The sequence below is a fragment of the Corvus cornix genome, chromosome 6 (genome assembly GCF_000738735.6).
Source record: "Corvus cornix cornix isolate S_Up_H32 chromosome 6, ASM73873v5, whole genome shotgun sequence".
Classification (NCBI taxonomy): Eukaryota; Metazoa; Chordata; class Aves; order Passeriformes; family Corvidae; genus Corvus; species Corvus cornix.
The window spans coordinates 34,834,411-34,856,649 of NC_046336.1; the positions used below are offsets into that span (position 1 = coordinate 34,834,411).

At 47.1% G+C, this 22,239-nt stretch overlaps 1 protein-coding gene across 3 annotated transcripts in view; it reads right to left on the minus strand.

Annotated features, from left to right (window-relative positions):
- The window catches only part of PRKG1 (protein kinase cGMP-dependent 1), a 371,601-nt gene that overhangs the window by 196,144 nt on the left and 153,218 nt on the right, over window positions 1–22,239 (minus strand). For all 3 annotated transcript variants that reach the window (XM_039553813.1, XM_039553812.1, XM_039553814.1), the window contains exon 3: window positions 8,998–9,111. In XM_039553813.1, the coding sequence (XP_039409747.1) occupies window positions 8,998–9,111 (114 nt within the window). The remainder of the gene's footprint in view (window positions 1–8,997; window positions 9,112–22,239) is intronic.

Here is a 22,239-nt window from a genome sequence, read left to right on the forward strand (position 1 = left end):
TCCTGGAGCAGTTCAGCTGAAAAAGCCAGGGACTCTGATGAGACACCACACAATCCCTGAAAATACACTGGGATTTTCAGCTCCTCTCCAGAATTCTGCTTCTTTTAGGAAGCGTAACTGATGTGTAGCATTAATCAGTATTTTAAACTGACATGTCAGAGCAGTAATACAGAGCTGTGGCAGAGGAAGGCTCGAGCTGCCCTACACAGCCTTCTCCTCACTTGAAACATCTCCCCTCAATGCCTGGGCTGTTTAAAAAAATCCCACTTCAAACGACATCCCTGAAATCAAGACACCGAGCGGCCCCGCTATCAAAGCGTGAGGCAATCAAAGCATGGCAAGAGTACCAGCAGTAAGGATGGAATGCTGAATGCCGCATAATGAAGAGATTTCCTTTTATCAACACAGGAATTGTCTGCAAAACATCTACAGCAGCAAAGCTGCTCCTTGTTCCCTCAGGCTGGAGTTTCACCCCTGGCAGCAGACCAGGGGTGAAGCCCTCCTCTGCAAAGTCACACTCGTGCCCTTAAAAACCTTCCAGGGATCTTCACTCCCACAGAACACATCAGCAGGGAGATCACAGGAGCTCAGCTCGGAAAGGCAGGAGCCTCCACAGTGGCTCTGTTTGGTTTAGGCTCAGCTTCCCGGCTGGAGGAGCAGCCCAGCCCTTTACTCTGCTATTCTCCCCCTCTGCCTTGCTCAGGTGAGATCCCACCTGCAGAGCTGCCTCCAGCTTGGGGGTCCCCAACAAAAAAAGGGCCTGGAGCTGCTGGAGAGAGTCCAGGGGAGGCCACGGAGATCCTCCAAGGGCTGGAGCCCCTCTGCTCTGCAGCCAGGCTGGGAGAGCTGGGGGTGCTCCCCTGGAGAAGAGAAGGCTCCAGGGAAACCTCAGAGCCCCTTGCAGGGCCTAAAGGGGCTCCAGGAGAGCTGGAGAGGAACTGGGGACAAGGGATGGAGGGACAGGACACAGGGAATGGCTTCCCAGTGCCAGAGGGCAGGGCTGGATGGGATCTTGGGCAGGAATTGTTCCCTGGGAGGGTGGGCAGGCCCTGGCACAGGGTGCCCAGAGCAGCTGGGGCTGCCCCTGGATCCCTGGCAGTGCCCAAGGCCAGGCTGGACATTGGGGCTTGGAGCAGCCTGGGACAATGGAAGGTGTCCCATGGCAGGGGTGGCACTGGATGGTGTTTTAAAGGTCCATTCCAACCCAAACCATTCCATGATTCTGTGAAGAAGCCCCACAATGACAGAACAGCATCCACTCTTCACACCCAGCAGCTCCGAACCCAAGAGCAGCTCCATGTTTGTGCCCAGGCATTCAAAGGATGCAGAAAATCCAGCCCAGCTGAGCCAGGGGCAAACCTGAGGCCCAGACTCTGGTACCAGCCCCCTGACTGAGCTGATCCCAAGATCCCAGGAGCAATAAACATGGATTGGGATTTTGTTCTATGCACCTTCTCCATAGACACCTTCTATCTTTCGTGTGCTGCAGGGAAAGGGAATGCTTTCCTCCTAGTACTCTCCATGTGAGAAACTTTCCCCACTACTGTCATCCAGCTGGGAATTTAGGAGAGCTTGAATGGAAGAAGGACAAGCTGCTGTTTTCACCTTTTCTTTGTGCTGATTCCAAGAATTCAGTTTTGAGGGGATTGTGCTCCCCGAATAGGAGGTGGCGAACAATTTGCTTGCTGCAGGTTCAGCTGAGTATTTTTTGGGAAAGATTGGATTGTGGTGCCAGCCCCAAAACGAGCAGGGTGATGTACAAGAGGACACTGAGCCTGCTGGAAGGGATTCCAGATTCCTAAAGGTAAATCAGCAATGACAGATGGGGAAAAGTAGGGAAAACACCCCACTACTAAAGTCAGCAGGGTAGTAGGAGAGACATGTTTGCCTCTGTTTTGTTATCCATACATTAAATACAACCCCCAGCACTGTGGAACACAGCACATGGCACATCCATCTGCTCCACCCACACCTCACACTCCGAAAATAGCCATCCCCAAAACCCAGAGCCACGTCCAGAGCGGGCCACCCACTCCCAGCACAACTCCGAGCAGCTCTGTCAGCCACAACAAACTCCACAGCTCCCCCCCAACTGCACACAAAAGCTGCTCCCCATCCCCTCCTGGGCAATCCCACACGAGCTGCCAGCTTGTATCCCCCTGGCAGTGTCCAAGGCCAGGCTGGACATTGGGGCTTGGAGCAGCCTGGGACAGTGGAAGGTGTCCCTGCCCATGGCAGCGGGTGGGATGGGATGAGTTTTAAGATCCTTTCCAAATCGAGCCATTCTGGGATTCTCTGATTTCCCCTGATTTTGTCTCTTCTTCTCCAGGGATGTCCAGACACAAGGGGAAGGTGCTTTCCACTGATCCAGCCCCATCCCAGGGCTGCCCTGCCTTGTTCTGAGCCTTGCCATAGCTAAAAAGGCCTGGAAAACAAGGAAACCTTCGTTGACATTACACTCGTGGAGTATTTAAGAGAAGAATCATTTTAGCATCAGTGTTCGCACACATTTTTCCTCACAATAACCCCACAGTATTATGAAAGATGGGAGGGGGGATAGTAATTAAAATTAATAATCACTGAAACCTGTAGTAGGTTTAACACTGAAAAAATCCTCCTGTTCCCTGTGGGCTGGAGAGACCTGGAGCCCATTGCTGCCTGAGAAGCAGAGGCAGCTGGATGCTCCTGGTCCCAAGGGATCAGCCAGTGGAGATGGTGCTGCTACACCCTGGCTGAAAGCAATAAAAATTGCAGTAACTTTTACTGACTGGTACCATATTTGAGCTTATTTTAGGGAGATTGCTCTATGATTCCCTTAGTGGAAGTTTATTGGAAGCGATGGGCTTGAGATGCAGGGAAGCACAACTCCTCCAATACAATCAATCAAATGTTTAAATGAATCCAGTGTCTCTCAGAAAGAAACCTTGAATTACGATGGGCAAAACAATCTTTAAAAACTCTGCTTCTATGGACAGCAGGAAAGGCAGCTTGGGGTGATTTCATGCCATCAAGGAGCTTCTAAAAGTGGCTTTAGAGAACATGGATAAGGCAATTGTTGCTTTGGTTCTGAAACACAAATTGGTCTGTTTTGGTACCAAGGGGCTTTTTGTTCCCCAGTTAGAACCAGGAAATAGTCTAGAATGAGAAATTTTATATAATGTGGGGCAAATCCAGCCCCTGTGCTGTCTGTTGCATTTTAATCCAGGAAAGGACCACGTGTCACCGAGCCCATAAATTAGCATTTATGGCAAATACTCCATTGCATCCCCTTGTTTATCAAACTCTGCCCAAAGAGAAGCTTTGCTGTCAATAGCAAAGTTCAGTCACCTCATTTCTCACAGCTGCTCTGGCCATATTTCAAACATCCACAACATTTTCAGTGACATCTATAAAAAGGGATGAAATGGGAGCTCTTATGAACTAATTATCTGACATCTGCTGTTAATATTAACTAATTCTTCAAGGGTTGCACAGAGAAAGTCATCATCTCCTTATAACCGTGTTTAAGTGATGGGATCTCAGCTCATTCCTCTCTGCAATTAAATCAACGTGAAAAATATCAACAAAATTACTTCCACAAGTATTTCAGAACAACTGAAGCACTCCATTTCCCCTGCATGGTGATCACCCTCCTTCCGTACCAGACACAACAAATGCTACTTCGTTATTTATTGTTACTTTATCTGCTTGGCCAAACAGGTCTGGAGAGTTTTTAAACATGGATTTAACACTGAAAGGTTTTCCTATAAATAAATACCCAGTCTTAAAGCTGCCCATGATGCCAGAACCTCCTGGTGTTCACCTGGTGAAGGGAAGGCTCCAGGGAGAGCTCCGAGCCCCTTGCAGGGCCTAAAGGGGCTCCAGGAGAGCTGGAGAGGGACTGGGGACAAGGGCTGGAGGGCCAGGACACAGGGAATGGCTTCCCAGTGCCAGAGAGCAGGGCTGGATGGGATATTGGGAAGGAATTGTTCCCTGGGAGGGTGGGCAGGCCCTGGCACAGGGTGCCCAGAGCAGCTGGGGCTGCCCCACCTCTTCGTCCAGCACCTCCTTCAAGGCTTTAGAAAAGGGGATAGGAAGCAGAGCCTGAGGAACTTGTGAATCCCAGAATCCCAGACTGGTTTGGGGTGGATGGGACCTCAAAGCCCATCCAGTGCCACCCCTGCCATGGGCAGGGACACCTCCCACTGTCCCAGGCTGCTCCAAGCCCCAATGTCCAACCTGGCCTTGGGCACTGCCAGGGATCCAGGGGCAGCCACAGCTGCTCTGGGCACCCTTATTCCAACACACCTGGGGATGTTTCAGGTACACAATGATCCCAGGTGGTGAATAAATTTTTCATTCTGTTTTCCTCATCTCTCTTGGATTGGTCTGTCCATCAGTTAAAAATTCAGTCAGGACCACCCATCCCTGTGCCTGTATCTCCAGAGCCATGGACATACCATCCTGAAGATGCTCCTGAACAAGAAGAGGGGAAAAAAAACTCTGCTACACCTTGTCCATTGTCCTCAACATCATTTTCTCATTATCATCCCCTTGGAAGAATAATCCAAACCCATTCTGTCACATTACTTGCAAAACCTGTAAAGGTCACAGAAAAACACAGGCAGTGGAAGGGTGAGTTTAAATTACTTTCTCCCAGGATATATCCATTGTATATCCATTTATATATCCATTTGTCTCCCACCAGGCACACCGGACTGGCTGGGCCATCCCAGGTTTCTGATATCCAAGTAATATCAGAGAGATTTTAATCAAACAGTGGAGTGTCTAAAGTCAACTTCTTTCCAAAGCGTGTTTTAAGGAGAGCGGAACAAACTTTACCCTGGCTCCTGTAATCGTTAGAGGAGAACATCTGAAGGCAACATCCTCCTGCAAGGCTTTTAACGAGTCTCTGCAGTTTTAATTGGCAACTTGCTGCTGCCTTCTTTTTCCTTGCAAATTATCCATGTTCCCGAGCTCCTCGCAAAGTTCTGCCGTTCCTGGGGCTGCAGCAAGCGGTGCACAGGACTCCATTAAAACACAAACAGCAGTGGAAAATCCAAACTCATCCAGGCTTGGCAAGGAACGGCCGAGCTCCCGCCTTAATCCCGCTGCGCCGTGCTGGGTTTTGTACAATTAGTGCAGCTGGCAAGCACAGCAGCTTGAGGAACTCTTGTGCTGCCTTTTGAGGGCCAGCAAAAGGATTTACATAATTTAGAGTTTAATAACTTCAGCCTCTGCTTGGTTTTTTTTTTTTTGCTAATAGTTCTCCTGAAAACATGGGCTGGTGTGGAGTGCAACTCCCCTGAAATCATCAGCCTTGCACCGAGATGTTTCTAGGGGACGGTTTTATTTTGCCCCCAAGAGAATCCACTTCAGGTGTTAAGACCACTTCTAAAATAAGCAGAACGTCCTCAGAGGATGAAGAATCTGCCCCCTCCACAAAATCTGCCCTAAATCACCTGCAAAAATCTGCTCCACACATTATTCTTTAAGAGGAATGAGCGCTTCTGCACAATATTAACGGCAGATTAATTTCACTTCCTCCCACGTCTTTTCTGTTATCAAAATGAAGAATCACAATGTCTTAAACACAACCTCAATTCAGCTGGGGGGATTTTTGTCTTTTTTGTCAGTTTTTGCTGGCCTCTCGTAGCTCTATTTACCATCCATGTCTGTAAAAACAGAGGATCAGAGACATCATTCTAGGTGTAGCCGTAACAAGTGGTGTTTTCCTCATTCTGGACTTAATTATTTGTTGGAATCAGGAAGGAAAGTCTGTGGTTCTGCTTTGAATTGCAAGCAGCATCCAGGTCTGCATGCAGACACTCTAGAACTCTGGATAATCAACACAGGGAGAGGGAGAAATTAGCAGCTGATTTGGATTTCACTGAGTGTGCCATGGAAGGTGATCTATGAGCATCAAGGAGCCAGAAAGCCTTGATAATTGCATACTTGGAGCAGACTGACCAGTTTCTACCAGAAGAAGAAGAAAAAGCAAGCCAAAAAACTCCCAACCCCCCCCACTATTATTCTTTCTGTATTATCTGGAAACGTAAAGCAAACGCTGCAGAATAACCAAACCAAAATCAGATGTCAAAGATTGCACATTTATCTTAAAAGGCCATGTGTCAGGAGATGTGTCCCTGCCTTTCCCAGTGCTCCTCAACACCCAAGGGTTTGGGTTCTTCCCAGGCCCTGCTTGAACTCAAACCCCACCCTGCTTTCATTTAGGGCTGCAATAATGGGGAGAAAATATGATAGTGCTTCCGGGGTAGGCTTTGCAAAGCCCTGGACTGCCTTATTAAAGAGGTCGTTATGAGGCAGGAGTCAGATCAGAATCATTAAATTTTAACGTCTCCTAAATTCTATTGCAAAGACAAAGCCCTTCCTCCGGTGATTTATATTTGAAGTTTGCTCCTGCAGAGTGAGCACGAGCTGAAAAGCCCGTGTAGACTAATAGTGAGTAATGACACTAAAATCTTTATTATTTACAAACCAAAGCCAGGGTACACATAAAACCAAGCTGCAGCAGGAGGTGTCAACTCAGCTGACACCTCATTATGGCCCAGCTGCAACGCCGAGCTCAACACCCCCATAAATCCATCCTTCACTCAGCCTCTGCCACAACTTCATCCCTCAGAAAGCAGCACTTAAATTCCTCGTAATCAAGTACAGGCAGGCACATCAAAACACACCCCTGACGCTCTGGAGGTGATGGAAAGCTCTCTCCTGAACGATGGGAAGCCCTGAGTTAAAGTGTGTCTCCAAATGGGAGCTGGATGATGCCCCCTGACACTTCCTCACCACCAGTGTTGATGGAGTGTCTCGTCTCACTACAGTCACCAATTTCATTTCTCCTGGAATAAACCTTGGAATGATCAAAGTTATCCCCAGGCTTAATGGAGCTCAGGACCACCCTGGGAGGTTGGAAGTGACCAATCTTTTAAATCTTCTGGGGTTTGAAGAGCCGGATTCAGAAAGCAAGAGCCAGGAGGAGGGAAGGAAGAGGGGACAGACGTGAGGGGGCCACGGGGCTATTCCTGCCAAAAAAAAGGGCGGGAAAAAGGAGCGAAGGTTTCCAATCTCAGCAGCCACTAAAAAGCCTCCCCTCACACCCCAAACTGGGAAACAGCCTAAGGGATCACGGAATACAATCAGAGAACTGAAACACAGACTCGTTCAGGTCGGGAACGATGATTATTTATCAAGCTGAAAGTGGCTGTTTGGTAATTACTGTGACCTAAAAGATTACCTGGGCTGTGGGAGTGTAAAATGGCAGCAGCAGTTATCCCCAGGCATAATGGAATACTTGCCACCATTCACCTAGAAAGGGGATTTGCCACATTTATTGCTCATTTCCCAAAGGAACAAACAGGTGTTTGAAGCTGTGTAGGATCAGCTAAGTCAATACCGTGCCCTGAGGTGATGTGAACACCTCCAGGCCCTCAGCTCAGTGAGGGCGAGCTGCAGCAGCTCCCCAAGCTCATTACAACCACAATTGCTACTGATCTGTGCACTAACAAGAGATAAAATTCCTCCAAGTCCCTCGCTGGCCCTGGGAAGGAGATTAAAGCCCAGCAGAACTCTAATTACACAATCCTGGTGGGAAAGGACCAGAGAAACAAGAACACACGCTCCTCTTCCTCGAGGCAAGGTCTCTCTGAGGATGGCTGGAGCAGTGACCTTACTGCTGCCCCCAGTTTAACCAGGACAAAGGGGTTTGGGACATCTGAGTGCCACATGCCAGTCTGGAGGTTTGCTCAGGAGGGGAGCCTGAGGGCGTGGAAACGGCAGCAAGAGGAAATCTGACAGCAAAACCTACTGTGTGCAATTCCCTGTGGGAGTCCCTTGCACAACGAGGTGAGAGCGGCCACAGGAACAGAGTGGTTATGGGGGACTCACTCGTGGGACTGGAGGATCAGATGCCTTTTAGCTCTGCATTCCTAAGGGGAACTAAACAACAACCATCCTCTCCCTGCCTCCTCTAGCATTTGACCTTTTTCTCTGCTCTTTCCAACCTTTCCCAGCTGTATTTATCACACAAAGCTGCTGCTCATCTGAATTTATCACCACCACCTGAGGTACCCAGCACTTGTGAAAAGGCAAGGTTTGCACAGGTGAGAACAGAGACCATGGGTCAGGTCCTTCAGCACTACGGAAAACAGCACGTCCTGCAGAAAATAATCCACTTATCTGCTTTCTTATTCCTGCCCATTTGTTCTTTTCCTTGCTCTCTTTTTGAAGCACAGTTAGGTGTTTGGAAAAGGCTTTCTTCTGAGCAGGGACTCACACAGCTCATTATTCTGGTACAAGAATACCACTAGTTTGTATTATTCAAGTTTGTACCACTTGTTTGGGTTATTCTGTGCCATCTGTACCCTTCTGACTCCTTCCCCTTAGAACCACACAATTATTGACTATCTCTCTCTGCTTCAGTCACCTATCTGATAACCTATGTCCCACATCTCAGCTCTGCATCTGAATTTAAACAAAAACCTATTTAAGTTGTACATAGCAATGTGATTTATTTCCTCTGCTTAATTGTGCAAGACAAGCCTTTGCCCAAAACACTCATAAAAGATTACAGAAGTGCTGAGAAGTTTAGGGCAGGGGGTCAAGTGCCATCCAGATTCTTTTTCCTGATTTATTTTAGTCAGCTTAGTGGGAAAACAATGACTTGTCCTGAACAAAAACTAAGCTTGGCTTACTGAGTTTCCCTTGAAGACTTACACAGGTCAGAAAGGTTCTTCTAAGCAACAACAAAAAAAATTATCATGAGATTCAGCAGGAATTGTAAGGAAAACTGTGGTATAAGCTTCAGGCTCCTCTGCATGGGGTAGGATCAACCTGAGTGACTGAATGAAGCACTTCCTCTGCATCTTCTTCACACACACAGTGGCTAAATTCCATACCAAAAACCATACCCTAAAGAGTTTAATTCACTGAGAAAGTGAAACATCTAAAAGAGGCTGCAACTTCCAAGTGAAGAGATAAGAAAACATCCAAAATGCTTACTTTTGACAGTAGCTGTCCGGGTGCAGTTGTAGAGGATGGCTAACTCCCCAAAAACTTTGCCAGGTCCCATGGTGCAGAGCTTCACTCCCTCTTTTGTCACTTCAACCTTCCCATCTGTGAGGAAAAGAAGAGAAAAAGACCATTTTAAAAGGGCAATTAAATAATTTCAGGCGTTTTAAAAGGAAGAATAATGTTTTTCAGATTTGAGTTTTAAAATGTATTTGATTACAGGCCAGGTTGGACATTGGGGCTTGGAACAGCCTGGGATAGTGGAAGGTATCCCTGCCCATGGCAGGGGTGGAATGGGATGAGCTTTAAGATCCCTTCCAACCCAAACCATCCTGGGATTCTGTACTGTGAACAAAAAACACCAGAGCCCTACAATTTCAAAAGGAATTAAATGTATTATGAAGGAGAGCACATAAACTCAGAAAAAGGTCAAAACCAGCTGCTGCAAACAGAAACTTTCAACACTTGAGGGTTTTTTAGTGGAGCATCTGTACGGTCAGGACATACTTACAGTACACTAAACTCAGTGTGAACTTTGTTTCACGTATTACACTTTCAGGTGAAATTTCCCCCAATTTTTTGTGTTCAAAAAGGAAAAGATTTAGGTCTTTGACACCACACATGAAAACAGAGGCGTAATTTTGCTCATTTTCCCTGAGAAACTAATCCCTGAGAACACTCATCCATGAATAACAGAACTACTATCAAAAAGAAAATTACTCTGACCTGTGGCTATTATTTAATTCCCATCTCTGCACCCCTTGCCTTTCTGAATATCTCATTTTATGAGGGAAAATCTGCTTTATCAGCTTACCTGTACCATGCCTGGAAGGGATGTGGGAGGAGGGGTTAAAATCCAAGGTTGTATGGAAAGAAGGGAGCTCAGGACCACCCTAGGAGGCTGGAAGTGACCAATCTTTTAAATCTTCTGGGGTTTGAAGAGCCGGATTCAGAAAGCAAGAGCCAGGAGGAGGGAAGGAAGAGGGGACAGACGTGAGGGGGCCACGGGGCTATTCCTGCCAAAAAAAAGGGCGGGAAAAAGGAGCGAAGGTTTCCAATCTCAGCGGCCACTAAAAAGCCTCCCCTCACACCCCAAACTGGGAAACAGCCTAAGGGATCACGGAATACAATCAGAGAACTGAAACACAGACTCGTTCAGGTCGGGAACGATGATTATTTATCAAGCTGAAAGTGGCTGTTTGGTAATTACTGTGACCTAAAAGATTACCTGGGCTGTGGGAGTGTAAAATGGCAGCAGCGTTTTCTGTAATACAGAAGCGGAGTTGGGGGGCATTCAGATGTCTTCATGACAAGTTAATTTTTATGATTGTTCTTATAAATGTTTGATTCATTTCTTTATATTAAGTATCAATCTAATTAGAAGCACAAAAATAGATGTTTATCTCGAGAATGAGCGACATCAACCTTTAGTGGGGCCTGACACACTTCAGAGATTCTTAAATTATTTAGAAGGATGTCGTTTTTTGTTTAACAGAACTGAGTTTCAGCAGCTTTTTCTGCAAAAAGCTCTGTTGGGAAAAGCTCTACAACAAAAACCTGCAAAGGGAATGACTGTACCTCACTTTTGGCTCATGGGCTCCAAAGAAAGACGGACAATTCTGAGCAGTAATGCACAGATGGGATCGCATTATTCCCAAGTGTTGGGGGGCAAGTGAAACATATTGGTGATGAAATGAAAAGACTTGTTTTGAAAGTATTGAGAAGATTTCCCAGCATGATACTGCAGGTATTGGCAAGAATGGACAAAACGATGTTCTAAAAAAACAAAACCAAATTAATTTCTCTTGCAGAAGAGGGGATCAACTTGCAAAATGCCCAAGTTATTTAGGTGTGAATGCAGCTGCCCCACCTACTGTCTCCAGGGGAAAGGTTTCCCTTGCAGAACACGAGCAGTGCCTGAGCACGGCTGTACTGGGGTTTTAACAGGGCCCTGGGGCTGTCCCTGTGGGGTTCCTGCAAGGATGAGCTGCTCCAGCTCTGCAGCCTCTGGACTCAGCTGGATCCAGTTCCTAAGAGACCTTTAGGAAAAGACTGACTGGCTCAAGAGAGGGCCAGAGCCACGTGATCCCCTTTGCCTGGTCCCCACTATCCCAGGTACAGTGCAGAGGGTGTGCCAGGGCTCCAAGCCCACACTTGCTGCTCCCCCTCCCCTTTTCCAAAGTGCTTTTCCAGAGCTGAGCACCTCTCCAGTCCTCCTCAGACACTGCATTTTCCACCAAGCCACAAACCAGCCCACCAGAGACTTCATTAGCCAAACTCAGCTGCTGCAGGAGAAAACAGATCCATTTTTCCCAAGTGCACAAGAGAAGGACTGAACAGGACAGGAGCCTGGGTAAGGCTGGAATCGAAAGGAGGAGGTATCCCATCTTTGACACTGAAGCAGGAGCAGAGGCACAGAGAAGCTGCCCCTCTTCCACTATGGTTGAGAAATTAATGCGCTCTTAAATTACAATTTGTTGTCCTGGAGAAAGCCTCCCATTCTCCTGCTGTGTAACTAAGCCATCTGGAACATTAAACACCTCCCCATAAGATGCCCATACCGTGAGCAAAATTCACCTCTCATGGCATTAAAAGGTCAAAGGGCTGCTGTAGGATTTTTCCCATTTTCTTTTCCTACCTGGCAGCCTATAGAGTGCAGTTTTCCATGGAGAAAAACAAATTATTCTGCTGTATCAACCAGATAAAGAAACCAAATGAAATGCAACACAATATTGATCAATTAATGGAGATACATCTGCAACTTGCCTTGGCATCTCCATCAGACAAACACTAAATAATGCAAGAGATGCTTCTCTCCTGGCAGGAGAATCAGCAAATGCTGCTTTTCAGTCTAAATATTGAGCATTATTGAATTCAACATTATATTTAATTTACAGCTTGAGCTGGTTTTGGGGAGCTTTAGCTGGCATATGAACAATGCACTTTCCTGTCTGCTGCAAGAAACTATTCCATAACGACGGGCAACGCATATGATTTTTCAAATAGAGCATAAAATAAAAATCTCAGTGTCTTCAGTTCTCCAGTTCCAAGGGCTCCAGCCATTCCCTTCCCATGATGAACATGAGAAGGTGACCAGAGTCAAGGATCAATAAAAGAGATCGATGCCTCCACAAGCCACCAGCCCGCTCCCAACAGAAATACCTCCAAAAATCCCTTTAACCACACAGAACTCAAAATATTTTGGGTTCTGCAGACACTCCCAAGTCTCAATTCTTCTTTTCTTTATCCTTTGACACTTCCAGGGATGGAGCAGCCACAGCTGCTCTGGGCAACTTGTGCCAGAGCCTCACCTCACCCTGTTGCTTTGCAAGATTTCAGGGAGATGCACCAAAACTTTATGAAATTAAGCTTTTCTTATCAAAAACTAGTCCTAGGAGTTGGACTTCAATGATCCCGGGGTTATTCCGTGAAATCCAAGAGGGAAGAGCTTCCCTTGCTGCCCCGGTCCCCAGCACACATCCCCAAGCCTTGGGCCTCTCAGCCAGAGCCTCGCTTTCCCAAATTAAACTCTGACTGCAAATTACATTGTTGTTGCAAATTTAATTGTGGAGCAATTAAAGTTTTAATTGCGAAGTGGCTGCTTGACTTCAGAGCCTGTCCGATGAAGATGTGCTAGCACCGGTGCTTGTTTGGAAACGCAAACTGATAATGGTCCGCATTATTCATGGAATTATTCACGGGGCTGTGCCCCAGCCGCTGGGAATCTTCTCCGCGGTGGCTGCGGAGTGTTACACTTCAGAATGAGGAATAGTCACAATATTAAAGCCAAAGCCAGGATTTAGGGTGGGGGTTTTCTCACAGCCCTTCTTAAAACAGGCTGACACTGAATTGCTCCTGGTGCCTCTCTGCCCTGGTGTCAGGAATCATGGAAATAATGTCTGGAAACTCATCTATACATGGAAAATCACGGAATAGTTTGGAAGGGACCTTAAAACTCATCTCATTCCACCCCCTGCCATGGGCAGGAACACCTTCCACTATCCCAGGTTGCTCCAAAACTTGGCCTTGGACATTTCCAAGGATGGGGAACCCGCGCCAGGGCCTGTGCTCTGGCAAATTCCTGAATAACCTCCCCAGGATGCCCAGTGAAACACGGATCATTTTAACCACAGAAGAGTAAAAATACAGATGATTGAAGCACGTCTGAACAAAGCAAGATCAATTTTGTCCCCTACACCACCACCAGCAAAGCACTGAGGTTTTGTTTTGATGGGGACATTGGGGGCTTTGTCACTCTGAGTCCACCCAATTAAACTTTAAATAACATCTCTGGCTGAACTGCATCCACATCCCTCAAATGAATGGAAGGACAAAGTAAATTGCACTCATGTGACTCCCTCAGTCAGGAGGATCATTTTTTCCTCCCAATAATTAAATGGTCGTTTTCCCTTTCCGGGTACAGAACAAAACAGATTAAGCTGACCTGTGGAACTCGTCAGCCTGGGTGTAATTTATGTAATAGACTAAATTTTTGCAATGCATCATCAGATCTCTGTTTTTCCTCCCAGCACAGGGGAAAGGGCACTTGTTGCTTCAAACCAAAATCTTCCATGGCTCCCAAATCCAAACAAATATTAATTTTAAAGATACAAGAATATCCAAGTGGATTTCTATACAATAACAAGAGTTTCTTCTGTTGTCCAGTAAAGCCTTGAACACGGGGAATGAGCCAGGGACATTCCTGCCTTGTATTTCTCCGTACCCAGGAGACACCTGGAAGGCCTAATTCCTTACTTTCAGCTGTCTATCCCAGCAGTGCCTTTGAAACACGGATAAGAGCAATGGATTTGAGCATCATTCACATTACGGGGCCCTCTTCAAGTCCTGGACCCTTAGGGAGAAAAAAAGGCTGGTTCTCTCATGAAGGCACTAATTATTCATCACATTTCCATGCCAGGCTGAAAAAAGCAGGGTTCAGCACGAGCTCATGTATTCCTAGGATACAAATTTCATCACACAGCTCCAAAAATGCCAGGAGTGGTGGGAGGAGGATTCCCTCAACTCAGTGCAGGATTCATGAATGACTATTCGATATTTGATTTCATCTGTGCCTGTTTCACACTTGGACTGCAGCTTGATTTGTTGGATGCTATTCAAGCTCTGCTCTGAAAACTGAGGAATGATTGTTTGCAGAAAGTTTTCTTCAGGAAATATCAGTCTGGATCTGCAGGTTTTCCTGAGCAATGTTGAATATATTTCAAAAATGGTACCTGAGATGCATCACAAGTTACCCTGCAACACAGTGCCAAGTCCCTGAGCATGTGGGAACTGTAAGCCCTGACAGGTTTATCCCTTACCCAAATTCGGGAACATTCTGACAGAATAACTACAATATTAGTGAGGAAAAAAATAAATAATGCATATTTTGCCAAATTTCAAGTTGTTCTCCCACAGCAAATTGTTGCAAGAGTGCTTTGAATATGGAGAAAATACCATTTTTCCTCAGATGTCTCCCTGGGAAAAGCCAAATTAATTCTGACCGCATTTTCCAGACTGATTTTGTTTTAAGCTGGCACCTGCAGCAGGAGTTTAAAGCTCTATCTTTCAGAGTTGAGCAAATGAAGAGGAACTGAACACAGGGCACCTGGTCAGCGTGGAGACTGATGACCCTACGGAGCCTCATCCATATCCCACTCCCAAAAACCCTCCAGTGAGCTTTTTTCCTTGTTGGATAAAACCCAAGAGAAGGGTAAATGAAGCAAGACCTGAATTCTGACTCTCAAACCTCCAGCTGTATCTGGTGACATTACAAGTCCCTTCTCACGCCTCAGCAAACCCGTTCTGAGTTGAGCAAACTGATTTCACCTCCTCTAAAACCCTCTGGGGGAGGCAGTCCCAGTGTGACGGAACTGGGGCAGTCACCGGGACAGCCTCCCCAAAACAGGACTCTGGAAATCCTCTTGCTGGGGGGCATTTCCAGCACCAAGGTTTAGTTAGGAGAGTCTGACACCAGCACAAACCCCGTGCTCAGGTGCCCGAAAAGCAGAAAGTATTCACCAAGCTGGCCCCACCTCCCTGGCAGGGACCTGCTACCAAGAAAATGACCTCCTAAAACCGCTTTTTAACACTGGCTTTTAAGGAATGGCTTTGAAGCTGGGCTTGAAGCCATGAATCAACGTGTACAGAGTCTTCAGCCTGAAGTGGTGACTTCAGTCACACCTCTTGGATTTAAATCAAGGCACACTCCAGAGGAGGGATTACTGGAGATAAGAGCAGAGCTCCATCCCAGTTTCTACCCTGGCTGCAGGAGCGTTTGGAAAAGCAGGGAATGGAAAGAAAGGAGGTGAGTGCCGAAATCTGTAACAGCAGCCCGGGGGCCAAGAGGGGCTGGGAGAATTGAGAGCAGCTGAAAAAAAAGGATAAAGAAACTTTGCCTGGGCTTTAAAGGTAGGGACTAAAACCCAGATGAGAGGAAGGTGCAGAGCACCTAGAGCCAGAGAGTGGCAGCCTCGGGAGATCCCAGAGTCACTGAGGTTGGAAAAACCCTCCAGGATCATCCAGTCCACCTTGTCACCAAACTGCCAACATTGCCCTTGAAAGGAGAAGTGGAGAGTCCCTAATGAATTATCCCAGAGGAAATGATCTGCCTGTGCAGGGATGGTCATTCCCAACTATCTCCTCTGCGACCCACACAGCAAAACTCTGCAGCCAAAGCAAAATAAATGGGGTTTTTCCAGGTGCCTCCTCTCTGGGAGAATAGAAAACTAGTTTGGATTCTTTTTTTCTATTAATATGATGATGATTATTATTATTAGGATTAGGATTTTGTTACAGGTGGACCCACTCCCAAGGGGACATGCACATCCTCAAAAAAACATATAAAACCTTGAAAAATATATACACAGACACATATTTCTCCTGGCTTTCCAGGATCTTTACAACTGTAATACATATCCCTGCTCAGGGGGATGGAGAGGTGACCTCCAGAACCCCAGCACAACCTTCATTCTCGTGTGACTCACGGGTATTTTGTCTGATGTGAGCTCTGCTTTGGCCTAAAGCCACATGCAGGATTGTGTCACCCCAGAATGAGCACTGATCCCGCACTCTCCCCCTCAACTGGACAGATCCCAAAAAGCAAACAGCTCTGCCTGATTGATCAGGAGGCTGAAAAAAGGAGGGAGAAAGCAACAGAAGGCGTGGTTTGCTCACTTGGATTTTTGAGGAGCTCAAGGAGTTAAGGTGAAACTCAGGAAAATCTGCAGAGAGTGGGAGATGCTGGCAGTTTATCCTCACACACGCTCCCTTACCCCAGTCCTTCTGAAGGCCAGATGTGAACAAAGAGTGATCAGAGGGAAGGGACGAGTTTCATATTTACCCTGGATAAAGTATTGAAGAGCCCAAACAACCTTCAGGGCACGCCTGTCTAATGTGCCTAGATATGACTCTTCCCTCGATAAATAACAAGTTTCAATCTCAAAAGCAAACAAACCCAAATGCAAACTGCTTCTCCCCCGAGCGTTCTGTGGAAGGACACAGCCTGCCCTACCGAGCTGCAGTGTTTGTCCCAAATTTTGGCTCAGCATCTCTTAACCTGGAATTACGGCTGCAGTTCCAGGAGTGCAAACTGACCCTTTTTTGGTACTCAAAGCCTTTTGTGAGCAAAACCCTATTTTATTCATTTTTCAGCCCTTCTAAGACAGTTAAAATAATCTCCCTGAAAACACGGAGATGTTCTCAGTGGAATACATTGAGAAAAGACATATTTTGCTCACCTGCCCCAAAGAGCTGTTAGGTCCTGCCATCCAAATTTATTTCCTAGTTGCAAACCTCCTCCCTTGCTTTTCAGAGCTCTCACTTTCATTCCCTGGCTTTTCAAAATAGTCCGCAGGCATTTCAGCACAGGAGAAAACAGCCTTAAGCTGCCCCAGGGAAGGTTTAAATTGGATTTTGGGAAGTATTTCTTCACAGGAAGGGTGGTCAGGCACTGGAAGGGGCTGCTGGAGGAGGTGGCATCACCATCCCTGGAAGTGTTGAAAAGCCACATGGATGTGGCACTTGGGGACATGGATTCAGAGGTGCCTTGGCAGCGCTGGGTTAATGGTTGACTCGATCTTGGTGAGCTTTTCCAACCTTAATGATTCTATGTCAAAATGTTAGGCAAAAATACTGCCACCAAAACCAAAAGTTGAAGCTATAAACAAATAAAACAGGGGAATGAAGGAGTCAGTTTTAATTTATCCTTCAATTAAACCAAAAATCACTTTTGATGGGTGATTGATAAGTGATACTGGGACATGTGGTCACTGCAGTCTCATATCAAAGGTAACAGACCAAACCCAAAGGCTGAGATCCCTTAAAACAGCACAAACTCGTTCCCTTCTTTCCCTTTTTACCCAGGATAATCATGTGCTTGAAAGGCAGCGATAAAAGAACAGATATATTTAAAAACCCTGAGACAGCCACTTGATAGAGAAGCCGTAATTCACAGAAATAAAAGACTAATACTGATTAAAATTTACACACGCATAATATTTGACACTCTGTTCCGCAGGTGCACGCCCACACATCAATCTGCCCAGAACAGATCCCTCGGCTCAGTGCCAAACACCGACAGCTCCCCATGGAAACCCCACAAAAAAACTGCTCAGGGCAAATCCTGAATCGCTCTTCCAGCCTCCCACTCCGGCCACATCCTCGGAGGAGGAGAGGTGCTGCAAGAACCAGGGAAGTCTTTCCCTCCTTCAAGCCACACCACAATAATTGCGTGTGAGGGGTAATTTAGCCCAGTTTTAGCTGGACTCATCCAAATGCTCCAGTGCCATAATGCTTTTAAAGGCCACTGCACCCTTGGTGATGTCGCACGTGCTCACAGCTCCTGACTGTGTTAAACAGCATGAGGAGATGGGCAAATCCACCTGAGGGGCACCTGGGGATGAGGATTTATTTGGTCCCTCCAGCCCACGGTGTTTGACCAAAGAGCCAAACCCTTCTCTCACACTGCTCCAAGTGCCAGGTGGCTGCAAGTCCACATTCACCATTCCAGGTCTCCCGCTCACACAGCACACCTCCTCTCTCCTCCCTATTTTCCATGCTTTCCTGGTAAACAAACACCTGGGATGAGGCTGAAGGGGCTGGCAGGGAAGGCTGGGCAGGCAGAGCTCTCACTGGACTGAGTCAGATGCAGCAGGAGAAGATCTCCAGTAAATCAGTGTTTTCACATGACACCTGCAAGGAGCTCGGCTCTGAGTTACACACAACCGGCAGCACTTTGGTGCTTTCATTCCTTGTCCGGGTACAAGGGGTTTTGAGTAGCTGGTCAATAAAACTGCGCAGGTTCCTGACAGCAAAGTGCTCCTGATACAACAGGCACTTCAGAATTTCACTCTGCTTTTCCTCCCCTGAAGGCAGTAAGGGAACGATTTCTTTGGGAAACAAACCCTTTCCCATTTAACAAAAATTCTCCTCCAAGAGGAGCTCTGCTCAGATTTCCAGCCACCTTCACAGCACAGTGAACACCTCTATTTAAGCTTCTACACTGGGGAAGAAAGGTGCAGGCAGGGCCCTCGGGAGCTGCTCCCCTTCCCATTTTATCCTGCAGCCTCCCAGGGAGATGGATGCCTGTCATTCCCTTATTTCACCCCAATATTTACTCCACTTTGCACCTAACTCTGATTTAAGACCTCCAAAGCATCCTGTAGGGAAAGGAAGGACAGTTCAGAGCTTTTTTCGTCTAGGAAGAGATGGGAAAATAACATCAGGGGCTCAACCCAAATTTTATTTTAAAATGCCAAGTGTATCATAAAGCATCCAGAACAATCAAGAAGGGAAGCAGGAACATGAGAAGTGTCAGCAACAAACCAAGTGGGGATTCCTTGGAGACCCCCACACGCCTGAGGGTTCAGGCTCCACCACAACATGGAAATAACAACACTACGTAATAATGATCTCACTGCTTTAAAGATTCTGCTCCTTTATTGCCCCAATCCCTTCTCTGTTCATCCCACAAATGACTCTCCGTGGTTCCTCCCAGAGCTTTTCAAGGGCTGTTTCCTTCCACAGAACTCCAAAAATCCAGAGGTCAGTGGGAAACAGGGAGAGGATGGGAGACAGACAGGCTGGATTAAACAGAACTGTTCTGCCTTGCCTGTGCTAAAACACAGAGCTGAGTTTCCCCGAAAGCCACGTAGGGATAACCTCGCACCAGACAGCAGAGAAAGGGGATGGTGGAAGTGGTTGGGACAACATTAGGGAATCAACGATTCAGAAAAAAATACTGGTGCTATGAACTGTAGGAGGTTATTTGATTCAAAGGATAAAAAGCAGGAAGAAAGGGAGAGAAACCAAATATGTAAAATAAAGTCTTTATTCTAAGAGAGAGAGAGAGAAAAAAAAGGGGAATTTTTCATCCAAGGGCTGTTTGTTCAGATACTCAAAAGCCATCAGCTGAGCGTCAGGGTGGCAGCTCTGAGGCAAGAAACCGGGGCTTAAACCACACTAAATCAGCATCCCAGGTTGGTTTGGGTGGGAAGGGACCTTAAAGACCATCTCGTTCCTGCCACGTGCAGGGCTGTACCAGGCCAGCTGTGAGCACACAAAAATCTTCCCTCAAATCTTGATTTCACCAGACCTGCTTTTCACTTTTGCTCTTCTCTGGAAAACCCAACACTGCTGACCCCACAGCAGCGTGAAAACCACACCCCAGGAAAGCCTGCGCTGTGCTGTCAGGGGTGGATCAGCTCAGGAGGTGGCTGAGGGTTTCTGAAGTACAAAGACACTTTGGAAAAGAAACCCTGGAGCAGGGGGAAGCGACATTTTTGGGAAGAGATACCCCCAGGGATGGAAATCAGCGTAGCAGGGGCTCTTTGATTTGTTCAAACACAAGACAAAGGGCTGTGAGGAAGTTTGGACCCATTTTATACAACCTTGGGGAGCATCCACCTGGAAAATCCAGGTAGGAGCAATTATTTATTCTTACAAGGCTTGCTGGGTGATCACTGCCCGAGACAGAGACTGCTTGGAAGTACGAGCTCTCATTCCAAACCCAAGCTGACAAATGGGAAAACGACAAGATTGGAAACACCTTGTGATACAAAGGGACGTGATTTCTCTGTCAAATGCGTTTGAAGTCTCTTCTGAAAACACAACAAATTGAGTTTTAATTACTTTTGCATACATCAAGTCTGCACTGAACTTTCAAGTAGCGAGGCTTCATTTCACTCGCTGCCGCTGCAATTTGCACCACTCCAGGTTAATGCAATGTCTATTCCCTAAAAATGTGAAATGCATTCTTTGATGAGCTGCTGCTTTATGTTTGCAAATCAGCACGTTGGCTGGGCTCAGAAAATGTGATTTATTACTGTCTGGGACATGAGAGAGCAGCAGGAATCAGCTTCTGATGATGGAGGGAATACAGAGTGACAAGTCCCATTTGCTTCTGAGCTCTGTCACCGTTCTTGACTGTTGGAAAAGGGGGGCAAAAATCTGATATAGCTCTCTCTGGGCATGCAGAAAACAAAGCACCCAGATCTCATCATCGGCCTGCAAACAATTTATCAGCTCACAGGCAGTGGCTCTGTGTGACAAGGAGCCATGAAGAGATTTTCCTCAGCAGGCCAGGAAGTTTTAGTAATCCTGGAACATCAAAAGTGCAAGGGCCAAAGACTAAAGCCAAACTTATCAAGTACCAGTGCCCTGGCCGACAAAATCAGGGTAGGAGTTTGGAGTTTGGATGGGAAAAGGGTTAGGCCTGTTTGGAATTGTTTTCACACGGCAAACACCTGTTTTCATGCCCACAGCCCAGGGCTGGAACACTTCCTGCCTCCTCCATCCCCGCACTGGATGCTTCCTTACACCTCCTGAGAAGCTGAATCCCAAAACCACACAATCCAACACAGCCCTGTGGTGTAAGGGACCTTAAAGCCCAGCCAGTGCCACCCCTGCCATGGGCAGGGACACCTCCCACTGTCCCAGGCTGCTCCAAGCCCCAATGTCCAACCTGGCCTTGGGCACTGCCAGGGATCCAGGGGCAGCCCCAGCTGCTCTGGGCACCCTGTGCCAGGGCCTGCCCACCCTGCCAAGGAACAATTCCTTCCCAATATCCCATCCAGCCCTGCCCTCTGGCACTGGGAAGCCATTCCCTGTGTCCTGTCCCTCCATGCCTTGTCCCCAGTCCCTCTCCAGCTCTCCTGGAGCCCCTTTAGGCCCTGCAAGGGGCTCTGAGCTCTCCCCAGAGCCTTCCCTTCTCCAGGTGAACCCCCCCAGCTCTCCCAGCCTTTCCCCATAGCAGAGCTGCTCCATCCCCCTGCCCAGCAGGGATTTGTCCCCAGCATGGATGCAAACACTCACACGCAAACTTTTTTTATTCCTTTCCTTGCTAAAGTTTTCACCAATCCCCACCACCCATTTCTTAGACGGCACGAGAGGAGGAAGGACAGGACGAGCATGGCTCAGAGAGTGCTTTGGGTGTGAGAACCAGGAGAGCTGCAAGAACTGATCCCTGGTTAATCCCAACCAAACACACCGGGGCCACAGGGCCTGGGTGAATGCACACAATGGTACAAATCAAAGTTCACAGGAGACTGAGGGCTGGGGTTGCAGAAGGGAACATCACTGGAGGACAAACACCCACAAAAGAGCTGGAAAAGTTACGGATGAGAGCTTCTGAAAAGAAACACAGAACCACCCACAAAGCTCATCTGCTTTGTTTTCTTTTCTCTGTGAGTGCCGAGGGAGATGAGAGGAGGAGGACGAAAAGCCAAAGCGAGTCCCAACACTGAACTTTCACATGGATTTCTTCTCTGAAGGAGGTGATTTACTGCTTTCATTGTATTTTCAAGAAGCAGCTCCCACCTCTTTCCCAGGAGGACGTATTCACTCCTCTCCCACTGTGGAGTTTACATAAAGCTTTTTTTTACTCCTCCAAGTGGCTGCCTTTCGTCTACAACCCGGAATTGTCCTGACACTTCTGCAGGTTTTTAATATCAAGCACATAATACTCTAAAGGACAGTGGAATTGTGCCTTGCACAACGATGCAGAGCCATAAATTCTGATGATGATCACGGGTGCTTTGTATTGGTCATCAAAGAGGTGCAAAGTCTCTCAAAGAGAAATCCTGTGAGGATACTCCAACCTCAGCCACGGGAGAAAGCTGTCCTCCCCAAAAATCAATTTATCATGCTCTGGATGAGCAAGCCCCTTTCCAAGTGATGGTCTCATGATTGAATATCACCTCCCCAACATGATTTACCTCTTGGAAATGGAAAATGAAA